The 21,036-nt window shown below is 50.5% G+C and overlaps 1 protein-coding gene across 5 annotated transcripts in view; it reads right to left on the reverse strand.

The window, feature by feature from the left end:
• Sez6 (seizure related 6 homolog) overlaps positions 1–21,036 on the reverse strand; it is a 51,111-nt gene that overhangs the window by 29,793 nt on the left and 282 nt on the right. For 3 of the 5 annotated variants that reach the window (XM_008828702.2, XM_008828701.2, XM_008828700.1), the window contains exon 1: positions 20,892–21,000. The exons of 1 other annotated variant lie outside the window; for it this stretch is intronic. In XM_008828702.2, the coding sequence (XP_008826924.1) occupies positions 20,892–20,946 (55 nt within the window). In that variant the 5' untranslated portion in view covers positions 20,947–21,000. Of the gene's footprint in view, positions 1–20,891; positions 21,018–21,036 lie in introns of those variants that run through there. One more of the 5 variants, XM_008828699.1, reaches the window with a different exon arrangement.

Raw genomic sequence — 21,036 nt, forward strand, 5'->3', positions numbered from 1 at the left:
CCTGTTTCCTGTGAAACCTCTGGCTATTAGTCTCAGGAAATATATCACATATTTGGAATTTGGTTTTAAATTTTCTCATGGATGCTTGACTTCTTTTTTTTTAAATATGAAAAAAATTTTTTGATTTACTTATTTTATGTGTATGAGTCTTTTGCCTGCAAGTATGTAAGTGCACCTGTGTTTTGCAAAGCCCACAGAGGCCAGGAGAGGGTGTCAGATCCCCTGTAACTGGAGCTATGGACAGTTGTTAGCCACTATGTGGGTCCTCTGGAAGACCAGCTTGACTGCTGAGCCATCTCTCCAGCCCCATGAAGCTATTTTTTTTAAGATTTATTTTTATTTATATATATATATGTCTATATGTGTATGGGTGCCTACCAATGGCCTCAGATCCTCTGAAACTGGAGTTAAAGTGGCTGTGAGCCAACTGACTTGGGTACTGGGAACAGAACTCTGGTCCTTTGCAAAAGTGGTTTGCACTCTTAACCACTGAGCCATCTCTCCAGCCCTGATGCCGAAAGTCCCACTTCTCCCACTTCTCAGAAAAGTATTTCTCTTCTCCCCTTCCATGATTTGTTCTGAGATAGGGTCTCACTATGTAGCTGGCTGCCCTGGCATCAAATTCACAGAGATCTGCCTGCCCCTGCCTCCTGAGTACTGGGATTGAAAGTCACATGCTCAGCACCCTTTCCTGGTTTTTATGGACCTTCTAGAGAAGGGTCTTCTTAGTAGAAGACCCCAAGCCCTGGGGCAGATAGGGCTTTGGATTCCAGGTCCATCTCTCCGGGGCTACGTGGCCTCAGGCAAACAGCCTACATCCTTTAAACCTCAGTGTTCTTAGCATCTGTACAGTATAGTTTCATTTTTTTAGGATTGAATGAGAAAATGCTATTTCCTTTCCTCCATTTGATAGGTCTCCCCAAATTCCCTTTTTCTTTTATTTTGAGGCGGGGTCTCACTCTGTAGCCTCCAGGCTGGCTTGAAACTCATAATCATCTACCTTCTGAGTGCTGGGATAACAGGCATACACCTATGCACCATCATGCCCAGTTCTCCTTTGATCTTTCTTAGAACACTAGGCAGGGTCTTAAACAGGGACAGAATGACATTTGGCATGCTACCCCTCCATTTATGGCAGATGTCACTGATCAATCTTGATAGTTTCTTGCTAAGGCCACATGGGACTTCAGAACCCTTCTCAACAGTTATCCAGGCAACCATTATCAACCAATTAGGCTACAGAAGATGAAACTCATTTGCTATCTCTGGTCAGAGATGTAGATTGCTCTGCTATTGATTATGTTGACTCATTTAACCACCTCAGTGAAGAGCTGATGCATGTCTTCTTGTGGCCCACTAGGCTCCCTAGATCCTTAACTGCCAAGAAAAGGTCAATGGATGCTGGCTTCATGTTCAGTTCATACAGAATTTTACCAGTTCTGAGAAGGCTGGGAAGATACTTCTAGTCTCCACAGCTTCAAAATGGGAGAATTCAGAAAGGAAGTACAACCAGGTTGAGCTAGGGAAGTTTTCGAGGTTGGTTCCTCCCCATGTCTGCTAGTGGGGCTGTCATTCCACAGGCTCACACCCACCTCATGGATTGGCAGGCATGAGGAAGTGGCAGATGGCCTACATTCTGTTCAGGAGACAAAAGCAGCTCTGATGTGTGAGACAAATGGGAGGAAGGAGGAAATTGGGGTGGGGGAGGCAGGTTTAGGTTGAGGACTCTCCATCCCTCTGGTCACAGGGGGCTGGGCAATCCAAAGCCTTGAGAAACCTGGACCAACAGCTATCTCCTGAGATGCCCACTAAAGTAGCCCATCTGTGCCTTGGCATTTGTGTCAGACTAGATACCCAGCCAGGCTCATATCCCCCAGAGCAGATGGTCTGACGGTGCTGGGTGTCTTTCATGTAAATCAGTGATGGATTGTTGAGGCAGTGCCTGTGACTTGCCAGGACAAGACTACTTTCTTTTTCCACCCCCCAGATGTCACTCTGTCTCTGCCAGGTGAGCAGTGACTATTCTTAGCATGGCACACAGGCAGGAACCCCTGGAGCTCTGCATTGCTCCAGGTACCTTTTCCAGGGCTGCCCATTAAGAGGTAAGGCCTGTGGCTCCCAAGGTGGACACCTGTGGGACTGACTCTTCCTTGAGAGGGAATGAGCACACAGAGAGCTTCTGCCTCAGGAATTGACCATAGCAAGCACAGCTTTCTTGCTGGCAGCCAGTTGGGTGCTGGGCAACGGAGTGGAGCTAATGGGCACCTCCCGTCACTGTCGATTGCACTGATTGTGTTATCTAGGGGGACAGAACACTTGGTTAAATGGGATAGAGATAGCATAACAAAGGAGCAAATTGATTCCCAAATCTGCTGTCAGTTGGTCCCTGCGGGCACCACCCACTGTCAGCAAGGGTAAGATAATCTCTGGGAGATAAGCCACTTCTGCAGGAGGGCATCTTCAAATACCCTAGTTGACTGTTGGAGGTCTGAGGGCCTATAACATGCCCCTCCACCCCACCCCAGGGATGTGGCTGGGAGGTCAGAGTCTTCTGATCTCCCTAAGTTTAGTGTAGGGCTGACAAAAGAGCAGAGGGAGATACAGGGACCAGCAGAAGGAGGTGCCAATGGTCCTGGTATGAATGCTCAGTTTCATGGGGCATCTGCTGAGTCAGTCCCTGCCACAGCCTTGTATTATTATTATTATTATTATTATTATTATTATTATTATTATTTTATCTGCTTGCCTTTCTAGTAATTCTCAAAGATATGGGAGTCTATATTAATGATAAAAGTGTGAGCCAGACAGGTCTCTAATGTCTTATTATTGGATGTTTCAGCTCGCTGGCCTTGAACTCTCAGAGATCCACCTGCCTCTGCCTCCTGAATGCTAGAATTAAAAGCGTGTGCCACCATGCCTGGCTTGCTTTGTTTTATTTTTCAAGAGAGGGTCTCATCTAGCCCAGGCTGGCCTTGAACGCCCTACATAGTCAATGCTGTCCTTCAACTCCTGAATCCTCCTGTCTCTGCCTCCCAAGTGCTAAAATTACAGGCATGTGACACCACATCCAACAACCTTATTTAATTAACACAGCAACTCTGTGATAAAGGAATCTTCCTCATGCTTTCTAAAGAACTTGGAGCCAAAGCTGAGCGAGGGAAGGAATTGCTGAGTCTCAGTGTTAGAGCCGAGAGTCAACCTGTGTCCAGCTAGCTCTACTATTGATTATGTTGACTCATTTAACCACATCATTGAAGAGATGATGCACATTCTGCTTGTGGTCCACCAGGCTCCTTAACTGCCAAGAAAAGGTCAGTGGATGCTAGCTCCACATTCAGTGGAGAATTTTGTCAGCTCTGAGAAGGCCGGGGGAATATTCCCTGTCTCTACAGCTCTCAAAATGGCTGTATGAGGATATGGAAAGGAAATATAACTGAAATGGCCCCATTCATCCCAGACCAGCCTGATTCATGGCAGGGAGGAATAGAGCTACCAGCAGTGAACACTCGAATTTGAGGAAACCACAAGTGAACAGAGAGGAATGGATCCATCTAAGGTCTCTGCAGGTTGGAAGTGATTCCTGCCCTTGAGAAGGTTTCTGGCTGGAACTTACAGAGCCCCAACTCCAGGCACAAAGCACATCTGAGCCTGGGACATGCTGGAGCTCCAACATTACTAAACAGTCAGGGCACAGTCACACAGACCTGGGTTCAACTGTCAGCTCTGCCACATAAAAGCTACTGCTCAGGCCTGGTGTGGTGGTGAACACCTTTAATTCTAGCAGGAGGCAGAGGCAGAGGTAGGTGGATCTCTGTGAATTTGAGGCCAGCTTGATGTACATAGTGGGTTCCAGGCTGGCCAGGGCTACACTTGAACAATCTGTCTCAAAAAACAAGAAGAAACAAAGCCACCTCTCAGAACTTGATCTCCTCAGAATGTTCTAAATAGCATTGTTCTGGGGGTTGTTGGATGAAAGAGGTAGGTGGCTAGGATAGGAAGGATCTAGCTTTCAAGGTGCGTTCCCTCCAGTCTGGGAGACTATGATCCTTGTTGGGTGACAATGTGTATGACCATGGGTATGTCGTCCATAAGGTAAGCATAGGTCTGCCTCTTCCCTGAAGAAGGCAGCCACTGCAAGGCCCTGCATGTCCCTGGAGGACAAAGCTGGGGCTTCAAGCAGATTGACTTCATGATCCACACGGGCTCATTTTACCAGGTGCAGGACACAAGGAGGGTTTCCTGCCACTCCCTCCAGAGTTCAAAGGGTTAGGGCTGTGCCTCCAAATGGGCTTGGTCTGGGAAACACCCTCCTTTCCCACCTCTGCAGCACCTTCCACCCAGAAGGCCGGGAGCTTCCCAGCAGCCCCCAGCCCTGGGCACCCCCCCCATTAGCTCTTAAGCTATGCAAATAGACATCGGAGGGAGCCCTGTTTAAAGTATTTAGACGAAATGAAAAAAGGCTTTCAACGGCACTAATGAGCCATTCAGGATACCTCCCTGGTGGATTCTCTCCCGCTCCGCCTCCTGGCCTGTGCCACCCCTCCTTTGGTCCCTCTAGGGACTGGAAAAGCCCCAGCCTGGTGGTTCCCTATCTGGTCTCCTCTGCAGGGCCCAGAGGGGCTGGGGTACAGATGAGGCCTCAGTGCTCCACAGTTGGCAGGTTTGGATCAGGATGGAGAATTGGAGCTTCTACTTCCAGCTAAGTAGGGGTTTTGGTCTCTGTCTTGTAGATGGGTAAACTGAGGCCTAGGGTCACAGGTCTGGTCCTGGAGGACCAGCTGTCCCAGACAGTGGTACTGCCTCAGGACTTCCGCTTTACACAATTGCTTCTGATCTTTCTGGACCACACAGCCAGGAAGCCATGGGTTCTAATTCCAAATCTGTGACTCATTAGTGAAGGGAAAACACTGAGCTTCCACCTGTCAGCCCCACCCACATCCTCTGAAAGGGTGATGGGACTGCCTGTCACTAAAGTTCAGTGTGATGCAGGTCCTAGGTCTGAATAGGTCTCATGTCACTGAGGCAGGAGGCCTCAGAGGCTCATGTCCAGTGGAGGGGGAGGCCCCATGGTTCTGGGATGAATTCAGGTGAATTTTCCCAAATTAGGACAGTACCAACTTTCAGCCTGGAGGATGGGTATGAAAGCATGGGGTTCCTGGGAACCTGGGGCATACAGTGGCAGGGAGTCCATTCCTCTGAGTTCTAGGGGTTAAGCTGGCCCAGCATTGGGAGAATGAGAATTTAATAGGATTCATTTATTATCCCATAAAAATTAATGAGTTTATTCTGGAGGTTTCCTGACCCCTTTCATGTTTTAAATAGGGGATTAGTGAGGGCCTGGCCTTACAGACCCCTATTATCCCAGAGCCAGAGGGAGGGAAGGGGTCCTGGGTGTCAGAGTGCCTGGGTGCTTTCCAGACTTGCCTCTCATATCCACATTGACAGATACAGTTCTGTCCCTTTATTGAGACCCCAGCTAGAGGCTGGCAGGTCCACAGGGCCCCTGAGGTTCAGTTTAAGAGATTTCTCATTTCATAATTAATATCCAGCATCTGAGGATGTTCCCTACTATGTGTCTGCTTGTATTGTCAGGGAAGACAATATAACCGTCATTGTACAGATGCCAACACTGAGGCCCAGAGCAGGGATGTTGTTTTCCAAGGTTACCTAGAAGCTGCACAAGAGCTGGAATGGACACATTCTGTCTGCTGTGGTCTGGGGCCAGCTGGTAACAGATGCCATCCACTTCCCTCCTCAGTGCTTGCCGTGTGCTTATAGCACCCTTGGCCTCCTCAGTCCAGGGAAGTTTTGTGTCCTTAACCCAAGAAATGAAGACTTTGAGGCCCAGTGTGGTTAAGTAACTTATCCAAGGTTAAGTAACTTATGCAAGGCCCAGTGGTGTGGTTAAGTAACTTATCCAAGGTCACACAGAGACCTAGGATTAGAATCCACAGCCTAGCTCTGTCACCTGTTCTCACTATCATCTCACCTCCTAGCTCCCCAGCAGCTTGGACAGCCTGGATGCTGCTATACCTAGGGCATCTGTGTAGGGAACACTGCAGCTTGTGGTGATGGGGGAGTTTGTTGGTATCCTGAAGGGTAGTTGTTTGGGGTAGGCAGAGGGAAAGGGAGGTTCATTGCCACAACCGGTGTCTCCCATAAGCTCCCGTTTGCTCATGTGATTCCAGCTTCTTGCTGTGCTTTCTCCTTTGTTTCTTCAAGGTCCAAGTCCTATCCCCTGTCTGGGGAGCCATGTCTGCCTGGCCACCCTCTGACGTCCTGGGGTACTTTTTGATGGGCCCTGAGCACATGGCTGGATTGCATTGTGGGCAAGGATCCAGCATTAGTCAACTCTCTTCCAATAGCTCTGCCCACAAATATTGGCCCCAGAGCTGGGCATGGTGACACATACCTTTAGTTTCAGCAGAGGAAGGTGGATCTCTGTGAGTTCAAGGCCAGCCTTGTCTACGTAGTAAGTTCCAGGCCATCTGGGGCTATAGGGAGACCCTGTCTCAAAAAGACAAAAAAACAAAATCTTGGACCCCTTGGTGAAGAATGCCTCAGGGCACTTAGTTTCTAAGCCCAGATCTACCTGCCTGCACAATCAGAAGCCACCCTGTTCCCTAAAGCACCTGGCTCTTAGCCAACAGGGGTGGGCAGGGGCAGGTCCAGCAGGGAGAAGATGGGCAACTGCCCTTGGCAATGCCCCAGCACAGCCCCAACTGGAAATTGATAGGGAGTGAAATCTGGCACAAGCTAGTGGGTCCCTCACTCCAGCCTCTCCTCTTCCCCTGTCACTAGCTTCTCTATCACACCCTGTCACCACCCTCTTTCTTGCTTAGCCCCTATCAGTCCAATTAAGTCTAGACTGCACATATGATCAGGGGTTCTTCCTCTTGGCCAGGCTAAAGGTGTGGGACTGGCTAGTTCCTGGAATTGGAGCTCTTGTCACCTCTGTGAGCATCTCATCTCTTCTTCATTTACCCAGGAGGAAACAGGCCCAGAAGGGTTTCCCAGGTCACACAGCAAACCAGAGGCAGGGAAGGCTCCTGGAAGGCTCCTGTCCCAACTGTTCTGAAGAGGGAGCCCTCCAGTGTCTATCATCTGTGGGCATATCTCTAGAGATAGAGCGCTCAGTTTCCTGAGTGACAAGGAGCAGCTACCCACACCAACATCTTTCAATATATTCAGGGTTGGGATCTTATCTCCAGGTGGAGGGAACAGAAGTGAAGGTTGTGAGCACTACCCAGGAGTCAGGCCATCCCACCCTGGTCTGCCCTTGATAGATGAGGCTTAGTACTGCTGCCCAAGTCACTTCCCCATCCTGAGCCAACACATCCCCATCAATAAAGTGGACATGGGTATAAGGATGCTGCCTGCTCTCACATTCCAGAACCCTGTGAACCACAAAAGACAACTCTGTGCACAAAATATTGTAAGGTACTCTTTACCTGGCATTTACTACAAGCCCAGAGACTGGGTAGCCACAGTCAGTTCATTGAATCTCACATAGTTCTATGAGACAGAAACTTTATTACTCCATTTTACAGTTGAGGAAACTGCCAGGTGTGGTGACTTACGCCTTTAATCCCAGCACTCTGGAGGCAGAAGCAAGCAAGATTGAGGCCAGCCTGGTCTACCCAGTGAGTTCCAGGCCTTGTGAGGCTACAGGGAGACCTTGTCTCAAAAAGACCAAAACAAACAGTTGAGGAAACTGAGATACCAAGGAAGCATAGCCCCAGGTTTATCAGTTTGGACTTGGGTTTCCTTGCCTTTGAGCAGCACTGTGCAAACAGAGCTATTTGCAGTAATGGAAATGTTTTGAAGCTGTGTGCTCAGCAAGGGAGCAGGGGATATAGCTTAGTGAAGTGCTTGACTAGCACACACAGGGCTTGGGTTTGTTCCCTATCACTGCGAAAGATTTTTTTTTTAAGTTAACTAGTAGTCACATGAGACCATAGAGCGCTCTAAACGTGACTCTAATGAGGGTGAGGTAACAATTTTTTAAAAATACATTTATTTTTATTTTATGTGAGTGCATCTAAGTACAGCAGTGAAGGCACTGTCCACGGAGGCCAGACGAGGGTGTTGGATTCCATGGAACTGGAGTTATAAACAGTTATTAGCCACCGTGTGGGGTGTTGGGAACCAAACAGGATCTTCTGCAAGAGCAGCCAGTGCTCTTAACCCAAGAGTCATCTCTCCAGCCCCCAAGATAGCAAATTTTAACTTGATTTCATGTTTGTGACTTTACATTTAGATAGCCACACATGGTTAGTGGCTTCTACACACAATGAGAAATGGATGGTCCATAGCCTGACCTCTGAGAGTATTCACCACCTCTTGGGAGGGAAGAACCTGAGGTGAGAGTCTGGAAGAGTTCAGATGGAGTGTCTGCTTCCTTTTGGGGGTCTCTGGAGACCTGGGGACTGAGGTTGGGGAAGAAGCCCTAAGACTTCTTCAGAGTTGCCATGAAGGCCTCAGGGGAGCTGGGCCTGTCAACCACTCATTCCTCTGATGATGTTTGCTTCCAGCTGTGGCCACGTACTAGCATTCTGCTGGTTGGGTGATAGATGGGCAATTTTTTTTTTTGGTCTTTTTGAGACAGGGTCCCCTGTAGCCCCAGCTGTCCTGGAACTCACTATGTAGACCAGGCTGGCCTTGAACTCACAGAGATCCACCTGCCTCTGCCTCCCGTCGATGGGCAATTTTGTGAGCTAATGCAGAGCCAGTTTAGGAGGACTTGGGCTTTATAGGAGGAACATTTGGCCTCATGTGATCTGGCCCAGGCATGTATGTGTGTTCCATGGGAACACCTGCTGTGCTCTACCATCTTTCCTCACTGCCCAGTTAGCAGCAAAGGACAGGGTATCCTGGAGCATTCCTGGAACATGAAACAGCTGCCCAGAGTAGGGCACTCACATTTACCAAGCATCCCTGTAAACCAGGCACAAATCTCCAAAAGAGTTGTCTTCCCCTTAGAGTGGCTGGTTGCCCTTTGTGCTTGCAATTTGTATTTTACATTTTATATATGAAGAAATCAAGGTTGAGAGGCAATGTGGATCATCCTAGTTTATTCAGAGGGAAAGTGGCCATAAAAAGTCTGCCTGTTTCACAATCTGAGATTAGCACCATTACTGCATTGATGGCTGCTCTGTGTGTGTGTGTGTGTGTGTGTGTGTGTGTGTGTGTCTCCACGCGAGTCCAAATGCATACATGGGCTTCTAGTCATTATCATTTGTCCTTCTTGCTCATGCATATCACACCCTAGAACCTCAAGCCTAGAAAGACCCTAGGGCCCAGAAGAAGGGCACACTGTTCCCCACAGGCTACTATGTCCCTTTCTTTTCAGTCTGTCCCTCGTTGGACCCCAACCTGACCTTCCCAGAGCAGTTTGTCCTGACAGGCTCTGGATAGGTATGTAGGAGATAGGGAGCCACTTCTGTGGGCTGCAGTCACTCCACTGTCCCTTCCTTGCTGTGAGGCTGTGACCAGGGGCCCAGGGTGGAGGGAGCTCCCTGCTAACTGCCACGTTCTCTGCTTTCCAATTTAAAATCTAATATGGTCTTGCCACTGCAGAGCTGGGGGCTGGAGAGGTGATTAATGAGGCTTCTGCTACAGAGTCACCTGCTGCGCTCTACACCTTACCCTGCAGCCTCGTGTTCCCTCCTCCTGTCTGCCTGCTGGCTCTGGGGACCTGGGGGCCACAGTCCTGTTGGCCCACTAGTGGTTCCTGGGACCAGGGCCTTAGAGTACAGGCCTGAGAGGTGAGGGCTGTAGAGTTGGCCTCTGCCCCTGGGATGGAATGGAAGGGGTAGGAGGGAGATTCTTATCTTGTCACCCCCTTGCCAATTTAGTCTATACCTTGCCTTGATTGGGCAGTGGTAAAGCAGGGTCTAGGTAGATACTGAGGCTGGGCTTCCTTCCTTCATGTGGGGTTTCTATTCATCAGCTCCTCTGTTTATCCTCTACCAGACCCCTTCTTCTGCCTAAGTTGTTAGGCAGAAGACAAAGGAGTTCCATGCTGGTCCCAAGGCAGAAAATGTGGAGACAAGGGACAAAGGGACATAGCTAGGTGCTCAGGTCACAGCCTTCCCTCAGGGTCAGCCCAGCCACTTCCACCACTATCAACAGCAAAGACCTTATTTCTCTGAATGGCAAACCTTGGAAATGTCAGCGGGGACAGGAGGGCTGCAGAGGCAGAACTGCATTCTCCCTGGAGCTAGTAGTAGGGCCAGCTCAGTCAACCCACCTGGGGGACAGGGGTTGATCAAGGGAGGAACAGCCATTCTCTCCATCTTCTGTCTCCTGCCCAGCTCCAGATACCAACTAAGGACAGTCCCTCCTAGCCAGAGTCCAGCAAGGCAGGGCTATAAGGTGGCAGGCCTGGAAAGTAGGTACCTTCCTGAGTCTCAGGCCAGAATTTCTGGGATGCTGCCCTTCCCAGTTCCTACCCCAAGGTTTAAGGCCAACTCCACTGAGACCATTCCTAGCATTGTGTTTATCTCTGAGATGAATCATTGGTTGGTATAGTCCCAAGATTCCATGAGTTTTGGGTCCAGTAAAGGGACTTGTTTGTGCATTAGGGCCAAAGTCACTTTTCTGACTGTGTCGTCTTTACTCCCTGATGATTTTTTTCTGCTGCCTCTGGGGAAAGATGAATTGGGGAAATTTGGCTGGGGAAGAAGGGTCCCTGAGCTCAGAATCTCAGGACATCCTGATCCTCAGTGCTGAGGTGGGTTCTGACTACTTTCCATGGAAGTCACTAGGGTGTCTGCTCTTAGCTGTGGAAGCTGAGGCCAGGTAAGGTCTCATGAGAGCCCTAGCTCCAATGTGGCTGTACTTCTGCCATTGGTGAGCTGTGTGGCCTTGGGCTTGCCCTACTCTCTCTGGTCCTGTCTTGTTTTTCCCAGCACTTGGTTCCTAACTTCTTAGAAAGTCTTTAGGTGAGTGGGACAGTTACATCCCTTTTATTCTTGGTCATCAACCCTAGGGGTTGATGGAGCCTCCTAGTGGGCAGAGTAGGGGATCATATTCTGTTGACTTTCCTTCTGTATGCTCGGGAGACTCTCTCTTCACCTCCATTTTTTGGTCAGTATTTTCTGAGCACTGGAGGGCTAAGCTGTGTGTTCACATCTATGGGAGTGTATATATGTATATGTGCATGTGTATGTTATATGTGTGCACATGTGAGCATGCATGTACATGTAACCAAATATGAGTGTATGTGCATGCATATGTATGTGGGCTTGTGATAGGTCTATGTACATATGTGTTCATACATGGGAGGTACAGGTGGGGGTTGAGAACCCTGAGACCCCTAAAGATTTTGATCATTTTCTATGTAGTGTGCCAGGCTCTGGGTCACTATTCACCTGCACTGTCTGATAACTGCCTCCCATCCTACAGGTAAGGAAACCTAGTTAGAAGGCTTACTTGGCCTGTGGGAGGTGGTCTAGCTGGGAAGCAGGGCTGGGGGCTAAGATCAAGAGACAAACAGGAGGAGAGATGTAGAAACAAAAGCCTCCCTCTGAGGGAGCTTGGGGCTCCTTCCCTCTTGGTTATTGGTTTAAACCCCTGAAATTTCTCTGCCCTAAGTTCTCCCAGATGATGCTGGTTTCCAGAACCATTGAAAGTAATGGATAGGGATGAGCCCAGGTTCCTCCAGGGTCTGGAGATAATGAACCTTAATGGTGACCTCTGGGCAGAATTGAGCCACAACCTGGACCTGAAACCTCTCTAGGAAGTCCAAGAGCAGTATCAGAGGCCCCTGGACGAGTAACTTCATTGGGCCATGCCTCCCCGCTCTCTTCTTAACCCTTAGAACCCCTTTTCACCTTCCCAGCTTCTATGGGAGAGGCCAGGAGCTCCAGACTTACTTCCAAATGGCCTAGGGAGAAGTTACTGGAAGCCCAAGCTCTGCCTTTTGGAACTTGGTGGGGTGGGAGTGGGGAGTAGAGGCTGGGTAACCTAGGGCTTTCTTCCAGCAGGTAGGGTAGAACTTTACCTTCCCTGAGGTAGGTGCCTACCACCTGTGGTCTAGCCCACACTCCCCTCATCTCTATGTTCTTATGGAATTGAGATAAGGGAACAACAGCCCTTATCCTCCAAGCACTCCAGTTTTTGAGGCTCTCAGGCTTGGCCTGTCCCTCTACTTCCCCAGAAATCCTTAGTAGGGGAGGCTAGGAATGTAGGCTGCTAAAAATAGCAGCAGCAGTTCCAGCTATGAGTCTCCTTGAGGGGTCAGTGGAGCCCAAGATGGGGACTGGGGGGAGAGTGTTGTAGGCAAGGAGGGGGAGACAGCAGCCTGAGCTGGGGTGTGGTGTGCTTACATCATTGTAGGCCCCAGGATACAGAGACAAGGAGCACTGACATTCAGGGATTGATGGACAAGCCAGGCAGGCATGCACAGTGAAGGCTACCTGTTCTATGTTGCTTCTCCAGCAGAATGTCAGGTTGCCAGGCAGACCCAGCTGCTCAGCCTCTTATACACACCCTCCTTCCCCCAACATTACTTTGACTTTCAAGGACCCCGCTTAGCTGGGTGGATGAGCTCTAGTTAAGAGAGCAAAACCCTCTTCCCTTCTCCCTCCTAGTTTCTGATTCTTGAAGCCCAGGGCATGCGAAGGTCCAAGGAGTGCCAGAGGCAGAGTTACAGGTTCATCAGGGCTAAGATTCAGAGCACCAGACTTGAACAATAGCCCTTTTCTTAGTCTAGGCTACAGACAGGGAGGAATGAGAGAGTGATCATTAGACCAGTAGGGTTGGATAAGACTCTGTCACAAGATGGGCACTGAGTGGGCAGTGTAGGAAGGAGGAGAAAGGAATCTGTAAGTAAAGGTGCCAGTGAGCTCTCTTGTGTACACCTTGGTGGGTCCTTCCTTCATACCTTTGCCTAGAGATACCAGAGGCACTTTGATCCAAAAAATGTGACTTTCTTCCAGTTTCTTTTTTGTTTTATTCTGTTTTGTTTTTGACAGGCTCTCCCTATGTAGCCCTGGCTGGACTGGAACTCAAGTGATAACCCCTGACTCTGCCTCCTGAGTACAGGGATTAAAGGTGTGTGCCACTATGCCAGGATTCCTCCAGTTTTTTTAACCAGCTACAAAATAGGATGTTGTGGTAGGAGGGAGACTGCCAGCTGCTGGACCAGATGTTTCAAATCGCTAGCACATCTCTTTACTGGATGTAAATGATGTCTAGGACAATACTGGCAGAACCAGGTGAAGACCCTTAGAAGTTGCCTGAGCCCAGCCTCTGCCTCTCTGCTTCCTGAGTATCATCTTGCTGGCCAGACCTGGTTGAGCTGATGTTCTACCCTGGCCTGACCTCCTGGGTCATCTAGTCCAATCCCTCCAGTGATTACATAACAAAGTGGCCCCTCTTGGTATCATAGAGCTCTCTGGCTATTGAAGGACCCTTTCTTCAAGTGGGGCTTCTGGTCTCTTCCCAGCCCCTACCCCTCAACCATGCTGTCCATCAAAGAGGTGGGACGGGATCTGGTACCATGAATTCTCACTGAGACCCAGGGAGATGACATGCCTTACCCAAGGTCATCCAGACACCAAGAGCCAGTATGGGTTTAAACTGGGGGTCCTGGCTCCCTAACTAGTACTCTGCTTTGTATTCTTCCCTTGGGACTTTCTCCTCCTCCTTGAGGCACAGTGTAACTCCCCACACTGCCTGATAACCCTGTCCCAGGCTCCCAGGGACTCCTTAGGCACCTGCTGGCTTGTGGGACCCTGGCCAGACACTCAGCAGGTGGCTGCTTTGGTGGACAAAGAAGCTGGTGATCAGCTGCTGAGCTGAGAGGGAAGAGGGAGCTGGAAGAAGCTAGTGGGGTGGGAAGCAGTGTGGAAGAATCTGGGCTGAGAATAGGTAGAGAAGAGGAAAACAGAAAAAAGATGTGGGGGTACCCAATGGCTTGGACACTTCACTGAACCTCCCTAAATTCTGCCCTTTCTGCCTGATGACCACCTGGAGGGAGGGGCCTGATAGTAGAGAGAGGAGTCAGGGAAGAGGGGAGGAGAGGGGCAAGGTGGCCTCTAAGGGACATGATGAGGTTGCTGCCAGGGTATGAAACTTGCAACTGAGCCCCTGGGGACTGCACTTTAGGGGTGGAGACCCACTGCTTGAATTGTACCACACATTTGGTTTAGTGACAGGTAGGGGGGACCCTGAACCAGCTATGCCTCACTGAAAGGGGACACCTAGACTCAGCAGAGATGGGAGTTTAGATAGAGGGCTCCCATCATGACCTGGGGACCCCAGAGACTTGTTGGGCCCTCACAGAATCAGATGATGAACTCTCCTGCTACAGATAGGAAACTGAGGTCCAGTATGGTTCTTGGCCAGGAATCATATGTCCTTCTGAAGGCCAGGGTAGTTGGATTGTGTAGGTACTGTTTGGCATCTTTATCTCATTCAATTAGCATTAGAGAAAAAAAAACAAAAAAACAAAACAGAAAGACATCAGAGGTCTCTGGTTTAGCTAGAGAGGTAGCCAGAGCTGAGCTTAGTTATTAAGAATGCAGCTTCGATCTAAACTGAATTCGGGTCAGGGCATATGTCGTAGTCTGGTTTTTGATAGGTGCTGAATAGAGGGGTTGTTGAGTGGAAACTGGATGAGTGGATAAGGATGGGCGGCTGAGTTCTTGCTGGGTAGAATGTGCTAGGTGAAAAGACTAGGTGGGAGAACTGAAATAAGCAGCAGGACAGGAGGGCATTCTGTAGTGGCAAGACCAGCCAAGGCACACATTGGGTCCAGACTTCACTCTAGCATCCTCCCTGCAGCTCCCTCAACCCACTTCCCATCCTTACTCAGTCCTGGCTCATCTCTTGGCAGAGCCCCTTGTTCCTGCTGGGCTTAGCCAGGACCTCCCACCTCCCTCCCTCCCTTCCTGCCAGAAGGCCTGCCAGCCAGGCTGCAGGCTCTGCAGCGGAGCCTGGGATTGTTGTTGGAGACGCAGCAGGTTTGTTTGCTCCCAAGCCCTCCAGAGAAATCTCAACAATCAATGGCCTACAACACTCTGCCTGCAGCTGCAGCATCGATCGTCTCCTCCAAGGGCCTGCGGCTGGGCAGCAGGTAGGCAGGTGAAAGGAAGCCAGGGCATCTTGGACCTTCCATATGGAGGCTTAGTTGGTGGGATAGTCCAAGATGTTAGGACAGACAAGACTGGTCCTCTCATTCACCAAGGCCCCTAAAAGGCAGGCGCATCACACAAGGCAACAGACCTCTGGGCTAAGATATTTCATTCCTTTGCCATTAAGGATGGAACAAGATAAAATGTCTATAACCTGTAACAGTAAGAGCTGAGAGGAGACATCACCAGGAAAGCAACTCTCAAGACCTGAAATGTGTTAGAAGAAAGTTAGGGACTGTTTATGTCTTGAGTCTGTCAGACAATATGAGCTTGAACTTGGTCTATAAAAGTCAGGTAATAGCTTCTATTTCATGGAAATGATATGAGGGGCAATGAGCAAATGTCTACAAAGCACTTAGCCTGGCATATAGTTAGTACCTAATAAACATTTGCTGTTATTGTTGCCGCTAATATTATTTGGATAGTGATGTTCAATGTTCCCATCTGCCTGTACTGCCAGTCTTTCCTAGGCTGGAGGGGACACAGTGCTGGCTGATGTGCAACTTTGAAAAATGGACAGTGATTTTGAGGTATGCTTTCTATTTACTGGCTGTGAAGCCGGGGGTAAGTGATTTCATCCCTCCAAAACTCAGTGTTCCCATCTGTAAAGTGGGGATAGCAAATCTCTTGTTGTAAGTATTAATTAGAAAAAGAATATAAAAGACTTGATCAGTGAAGTGTGGGCCCCTGATGGGAGAGGTTTCCAGGGCTGCCTAATACCCCAAAAATGTGGGATGCATATGTGAATGACTAGATGAATGGCTGGATGGCTGTATCCCAAGGCCTGCTTCCTTAGAAGCTGAGAAAGATTTGTGGACCTGTATTGTGATCTGGATGATTCTTGGGCCTCCACCTCTCCATTCAAGGGCATATATGGTCTCAAAGTTCTATGTTGGGCTCTCCAAGCTGTGCCACAGTGCCTGAAGCTTGGATGGTTGAGGGGATTCTGGATCCTCAGTCCTTAGTTCCTATATAAGCTTCCTTCTCAGCCAGCAGGGGTGGTGAGTAGGAGCTGTGGGAGGGGATCAGGAAGGCTAGGTCCTGAGCTTACCTGTGCTGATTCCTACCCATGCAGTTCTTAGGATTTCTTAACATGCTTTCAGTGTGTGTGCCATGTACTAGGCCCTAGCCACTGGGGATATGAGCAGTGGTGGCACTAGGGATAGGAAGAGGTTTTATCCCATTAAGTATAGACATCAGCATCCCACCCCCAACTCACCTCAGGCTGATGGCATGACATGCTTTCAGTGTGTGTGCCATGTACTAGGCCCTAGCCACTGGGGATACGAGCAGTGGTGGCACTAGGGATAGGAAGAGGTTTTATCCCATTAAGTATAGACATCAGCATCCCACCCCCAACTCACCTCAGGCTGATGGCATGACAGCTTAATTTGTAGAAGGAAAAAACTAAGTAAAGGCTATAATTTACAGGCAAGATAATTGGCCAACTGTTAGGAAAGTGAAAAAAAAAAAACCCTAACATACAATCTATGTAAAAATAGTGTGCTTGCTATGCAAATTCAGCTTCAAGATGAATTCCCAGCTGCCAGAGGCCCATCACTCCATTCTAACCAGGCACCTGACCCCTAAGCTTCTCCCAAATAGACATTCTAGAAATGCCGAAGATATGTGGGGTGAGCAAAACAGACTTGCTGTCCTTTTTTTTGAGTTCATTCTTGCTGCTGGAAGGAGCATCAGGCAAAGGATCATGACCCAAGAGAATGGGTACCTGATAGAGAAGCAAACAGATAGTTGGAGCATAGAAAAGTCCTCTGACCCAGGCTGAAGACAGGCCATAGAGTAGATACCTCATAACAATTACTGAAGTGTCAGCCAAGTCATACCTGAAGCATGAGGTAGACTGAATGATGCTTGCCCAGGAGAGGGGAAAAAAAAATCAGATATTAGGAACAACAAGAACCCAGAATCTGTTGAGAGCTTGGCTAGTCTGGAAAATTGATGCTGAGATTCCTTTGACCTGGCTTGATTAGTCATCACTCTGGAATGATGATACTTCCTGCTGGAACTAGCCTTAGAGACCTTCTAGTTCCTGCTTTGTACCTCCTGGCTGCAGACTAGGGCTGACAGCTTTGCCTCTTCAACATGCCTCTTATTTATAGACTCCCCCTCCTGCCCCCAATATCTGAGGGACCTGGCTTGACAACCATGAACTTTGTAGAACATTGCATTGAAGGCTCCAGAGACTGGAGGCCCAATGAGGTTGGGGATTCTGGCTCTTAACCATCTAGGCTGAAATGTTCCTTCACTAAAGTTACCTTTGCCTATTACCCTCTTTCCTGTCTGGGGCGATAGTGGAGACATGAGTTCTGATAGCTCTGTTCTCATGTGGGGCACAGGATTCCTGAGCTGAGACCAGGCTGGCAGATCAGCTTTATGGGGCTAGGAGAGGTGGGGACAAGAAGGAAGATGGGCAGGAGGAGGCTAGGGGGCCTGGGATGAGAGAGTGGGTAAGGAGGCAGGCTTTCTGATATACCCCCTCCTCCATTCAGGAAGATACACGGGTCAGGGGGGCATGGAAGCTCAGTTTCTAATTAAGCCCAGCCCTGTTGTCTATTTGCTCCCCATTAGTGCCCCATAGCATCCCCAAGGCATTTTAAACTGCTACCCTGCTGAGGAGGCTGGGATGGCGGCCAGAGCCTGCCAAGCTTGATGTGCTTAGGCCCGTGAGGGGTAAAAAGCCAACTTAGACTTCTCTTCTTCTGGCGCAGTCTCCTGAGAAGCCCATCAGGGCCTACCTGCCTGCCATGTGTCAACCTCTGGGGCTCTGAGTGGAATCTAGGCTATCTTTCCCATTGCGCCTTGTCCCCAGCATCACTCTGAGCCTGAAGTGCCAGGCTAGAGAACAGGGAGGAGGATAGCTTCTGCAGCAGCCCCCAGACTCAGGAAATGTGCTGTAGAAGCCAGCACCAACTAAGGATCCAGCTCCAAGTGGCAATTAGCATTTTAGGTTAAGACAGCCCTCGTTTGTTAACCCTTGCAGTAGTAGGGATCCTGAAAGCCAGGTCCTTCCTTTTTGATCCCATACACCATCCTTAGGTCCCTGGCAGAATTAGCAGTCCCCCTTTTCCTTGAGAGTGTAGTAACACTCTCAAGAGATCTTAGAGAGCTAGAACCTCAGGTCCAAAGTCACATAGCCACAGAGGCAGCTTTCCATACCTGGAGACCTAATCCCACCCCAGTCTCAGCTGCTTCCACCTTCATAATCTCCCCAGGCCACATTCACACATGCAGAGATTAATTAACTTTATTGATATTCAGAAATTAAGAGAATGACTAAAGGTAATTGCTCATTAAAAATCATTAAACTGACACAGCAGGCCTGGGCAGACGCAGCCCTTGACGCACTGCCTTCTTCCCCCACTGTGGCAAGACCTCTCTGGCACCTCCTGTGGGTTGGGAGGACACCCCATGGTCTATAATGCTCCTCATGCTTGGAACCAATTATGCCCAAGAGGCTGCAGAAAGAAATAAGGACTTGAGCTTATGGGGTGGGGCACTCTCAGTCTCTTTCCTTGGCCTTGAGGGCCTTCGCTACCACAGGACTCTTGAAGGTTCTGGGCTGTGCCTGGCTGCATTCTGCAGCCTGAGTCCCCTTTACAAACAAAGCTCTGAGGACTATAAGGTGGCAGGACTGCAAGGTGTTGGGAATGTACTCCCTGGTTGAGGCTGTCCTTTTAAAGTCTCCAGGAACTCCAAATGGCCAAATGAGCTACCTCCAATGAGAGGGCTCAGAACTCTAACAACCAGAACCTTCCATTGATGTTAAAGAGGTAGGGGCTTCTGGGTCACCCACAACCCTGGATCCAGGCCCTCTCATCTGCCAGTCTTGGCACTGCTTCCAATCCTTTCCCTCTACCCCTAAAACCCATCAGAAAGATGATCCCACAAGCACTGGAGAATCTAACAAATTACAGAGGGACACTGACTGGTGGGGAGGGGCATAGACTTCTAGCCAAAGGGGGTAAATTCCTCCCAACATGAACCTCCATACCGCCAGTGGGGACTGGACTCAGTCACACCAGCTTTCCTCCTGGAGACCAGCAGTCTCTCTCCACCCTGCAGGGATCTGGCTTGCAGAGACTGCACCTGCACACTAGTGGCATCACTGCTGAGTTGTCACCCAACACTCAGAACTCCTGAAGTGTGGACACCCTGGGACCCACTACTCCAGACATACAGAATCCAGATTACATTCACACCTAAACCCACACACCCTCAGTCAAGGGCTACCATTGCATGCCAGGGATTAGACAGATATAGGTTGTGTGCCCCAGGGAAACCACCCAGAGCCAGGATGTGACCAGACCCCCTACAGGTCCTAAATGCAGAGACAGCCCTGGATTGCTGGCTGGCTCATGGAAGGGTTTCTCTTCACCCCTTCCTGTCCCTGGAGTGGGACTTGTGAGATTCTCCACCTCGTGGCCATGTGAAAACACAATTCCAAGTTTCCCCAGCCTTAGCAGGACCCAGTGTGGACATGCAGGTAGGCTGGGCAAAGATAGGGTCTGCTTGTGGGTAGGAGAATGAAAACAGCTGTGGTCTAGCGGCCCAGCCCAGCCCAGCCCTTGCCACACTGCCTTGACCTCCAACTCTCAGCCAGGAGGTTAGAAATTCTTCCTCTTCCCTCCTCCACATCAGATGCCAGGAACCAGAACCATATGGCGAGGGACCGCGAGTCCCAAATCCAAGTGCGGTTTCGAGGACCCCAGCAGCCCCGGTAGAAGCGGGAGACCGACCTGAGCAATCGTAGCTTCCTTGACGGCTTGTTTGAGCCAGGACCGCAAGTCCAGACTAGACTTGCATCCTTCCTGCTCCCCTGCTCCGGAACACAGAACCTTTCTTGAGAGCTCCCTTGTTGTCTACTCCAAGGCCAAGCTTCCTTGCCCGAGACCGATCAAGTTGGGGACTTGACTCCGCGCCCCGGGGCTGGGGCACAGGGTGAGTTCCGCCGACGAGTCTGCCGTCCTAGGTCGATGGGACTCAGCAGGAAGGCAGACCCAGAGGGAGGCAGAGCTCTGGGTATGTGCGTGTGTGTGTGTGTGGAAAGGATTTCGGGGAGGACAGAATATCCCAGGACCTCAGCTCTGGCAGCCCAGCGCAAATGCGAGGAGACGGATAGAGAGCCCCCGGGGTCCCCGAATGGCTCCCCAGAATTATGCTGTGGGTTCCAGTTCTGACATAGAAGTGCCAAGGCGGAGGTAATATTTGTCCCAACCCCGAGTCCGGCCACCATCCGACCTGGTTTCTCTGCACTGAGGATGCGGGGGGCCCCAGAACCCGCGGCAAAGTCGAGCGAAGTTTGGAGGGCGGCAGGGGAGGCGGAACCGCGGGCTGCCAACTGGATTGTCCCGACTCCTGGCCCCCAGCCACGCGCCCCGGCGCCCCTAGACGCCTGGAGTGGAGCGAGGTAGCGCGCGTGTGAGCGCGTGTGTGCGGGGAGGGGGTGGCGTGATGAATTGCAGCAGAGAAATCCCATTAGATCCGGGGAGATGATTAAAGGAGAGGTCTCGGCCGAGCGCCGATGGCGGGAGCAGCGGCAGCTTCCCGCCCGCGGGGCCCGTGGCCCGCCCGGCTCGGCGGGCGCCGGGGGGCAGCGCAGCCGGCGGGACGCGGGGCTTGGGCTGGACCACCGGACGCGCGGAGATGGGAGCCTGGACGGTCCTCCTTTCCTACCCCGGGGAGTCCGCGCCCGCCCGGGTCCTGTGGCCGGACGCCGGAGTCCCTTACCGTGAGCCAGGAGCTCCAGCAGCGAGGGCAGGAGCAGCAGGGCTGCTGGGCGCATGGTGCTGGCGGCGGCCGCGCCCGGGGCCGGGGCTGCGGCGGGAGGTCGGTGGACTCGGCGAGGCGTGGGCGTGGGGGCCACCGCGGGGTC

The sequence above is a fragment of the Nannospalax galili genome, unplaced genomic scaffold (assembly GCF_000622305.1).
Source record: "Nannospalax galili isolate Female #2095 unplaced genomic scaffold, S.galili_v1.0 scaffold212, whole genome shotgun sequence".
In the NCBI taxonomy this organism is placed as follows: Eukaryota; Metazoa; Chordata; class Mammalia; order Rodentia; family Spalacidae; genus Nannospalax; species Nannospalax galili.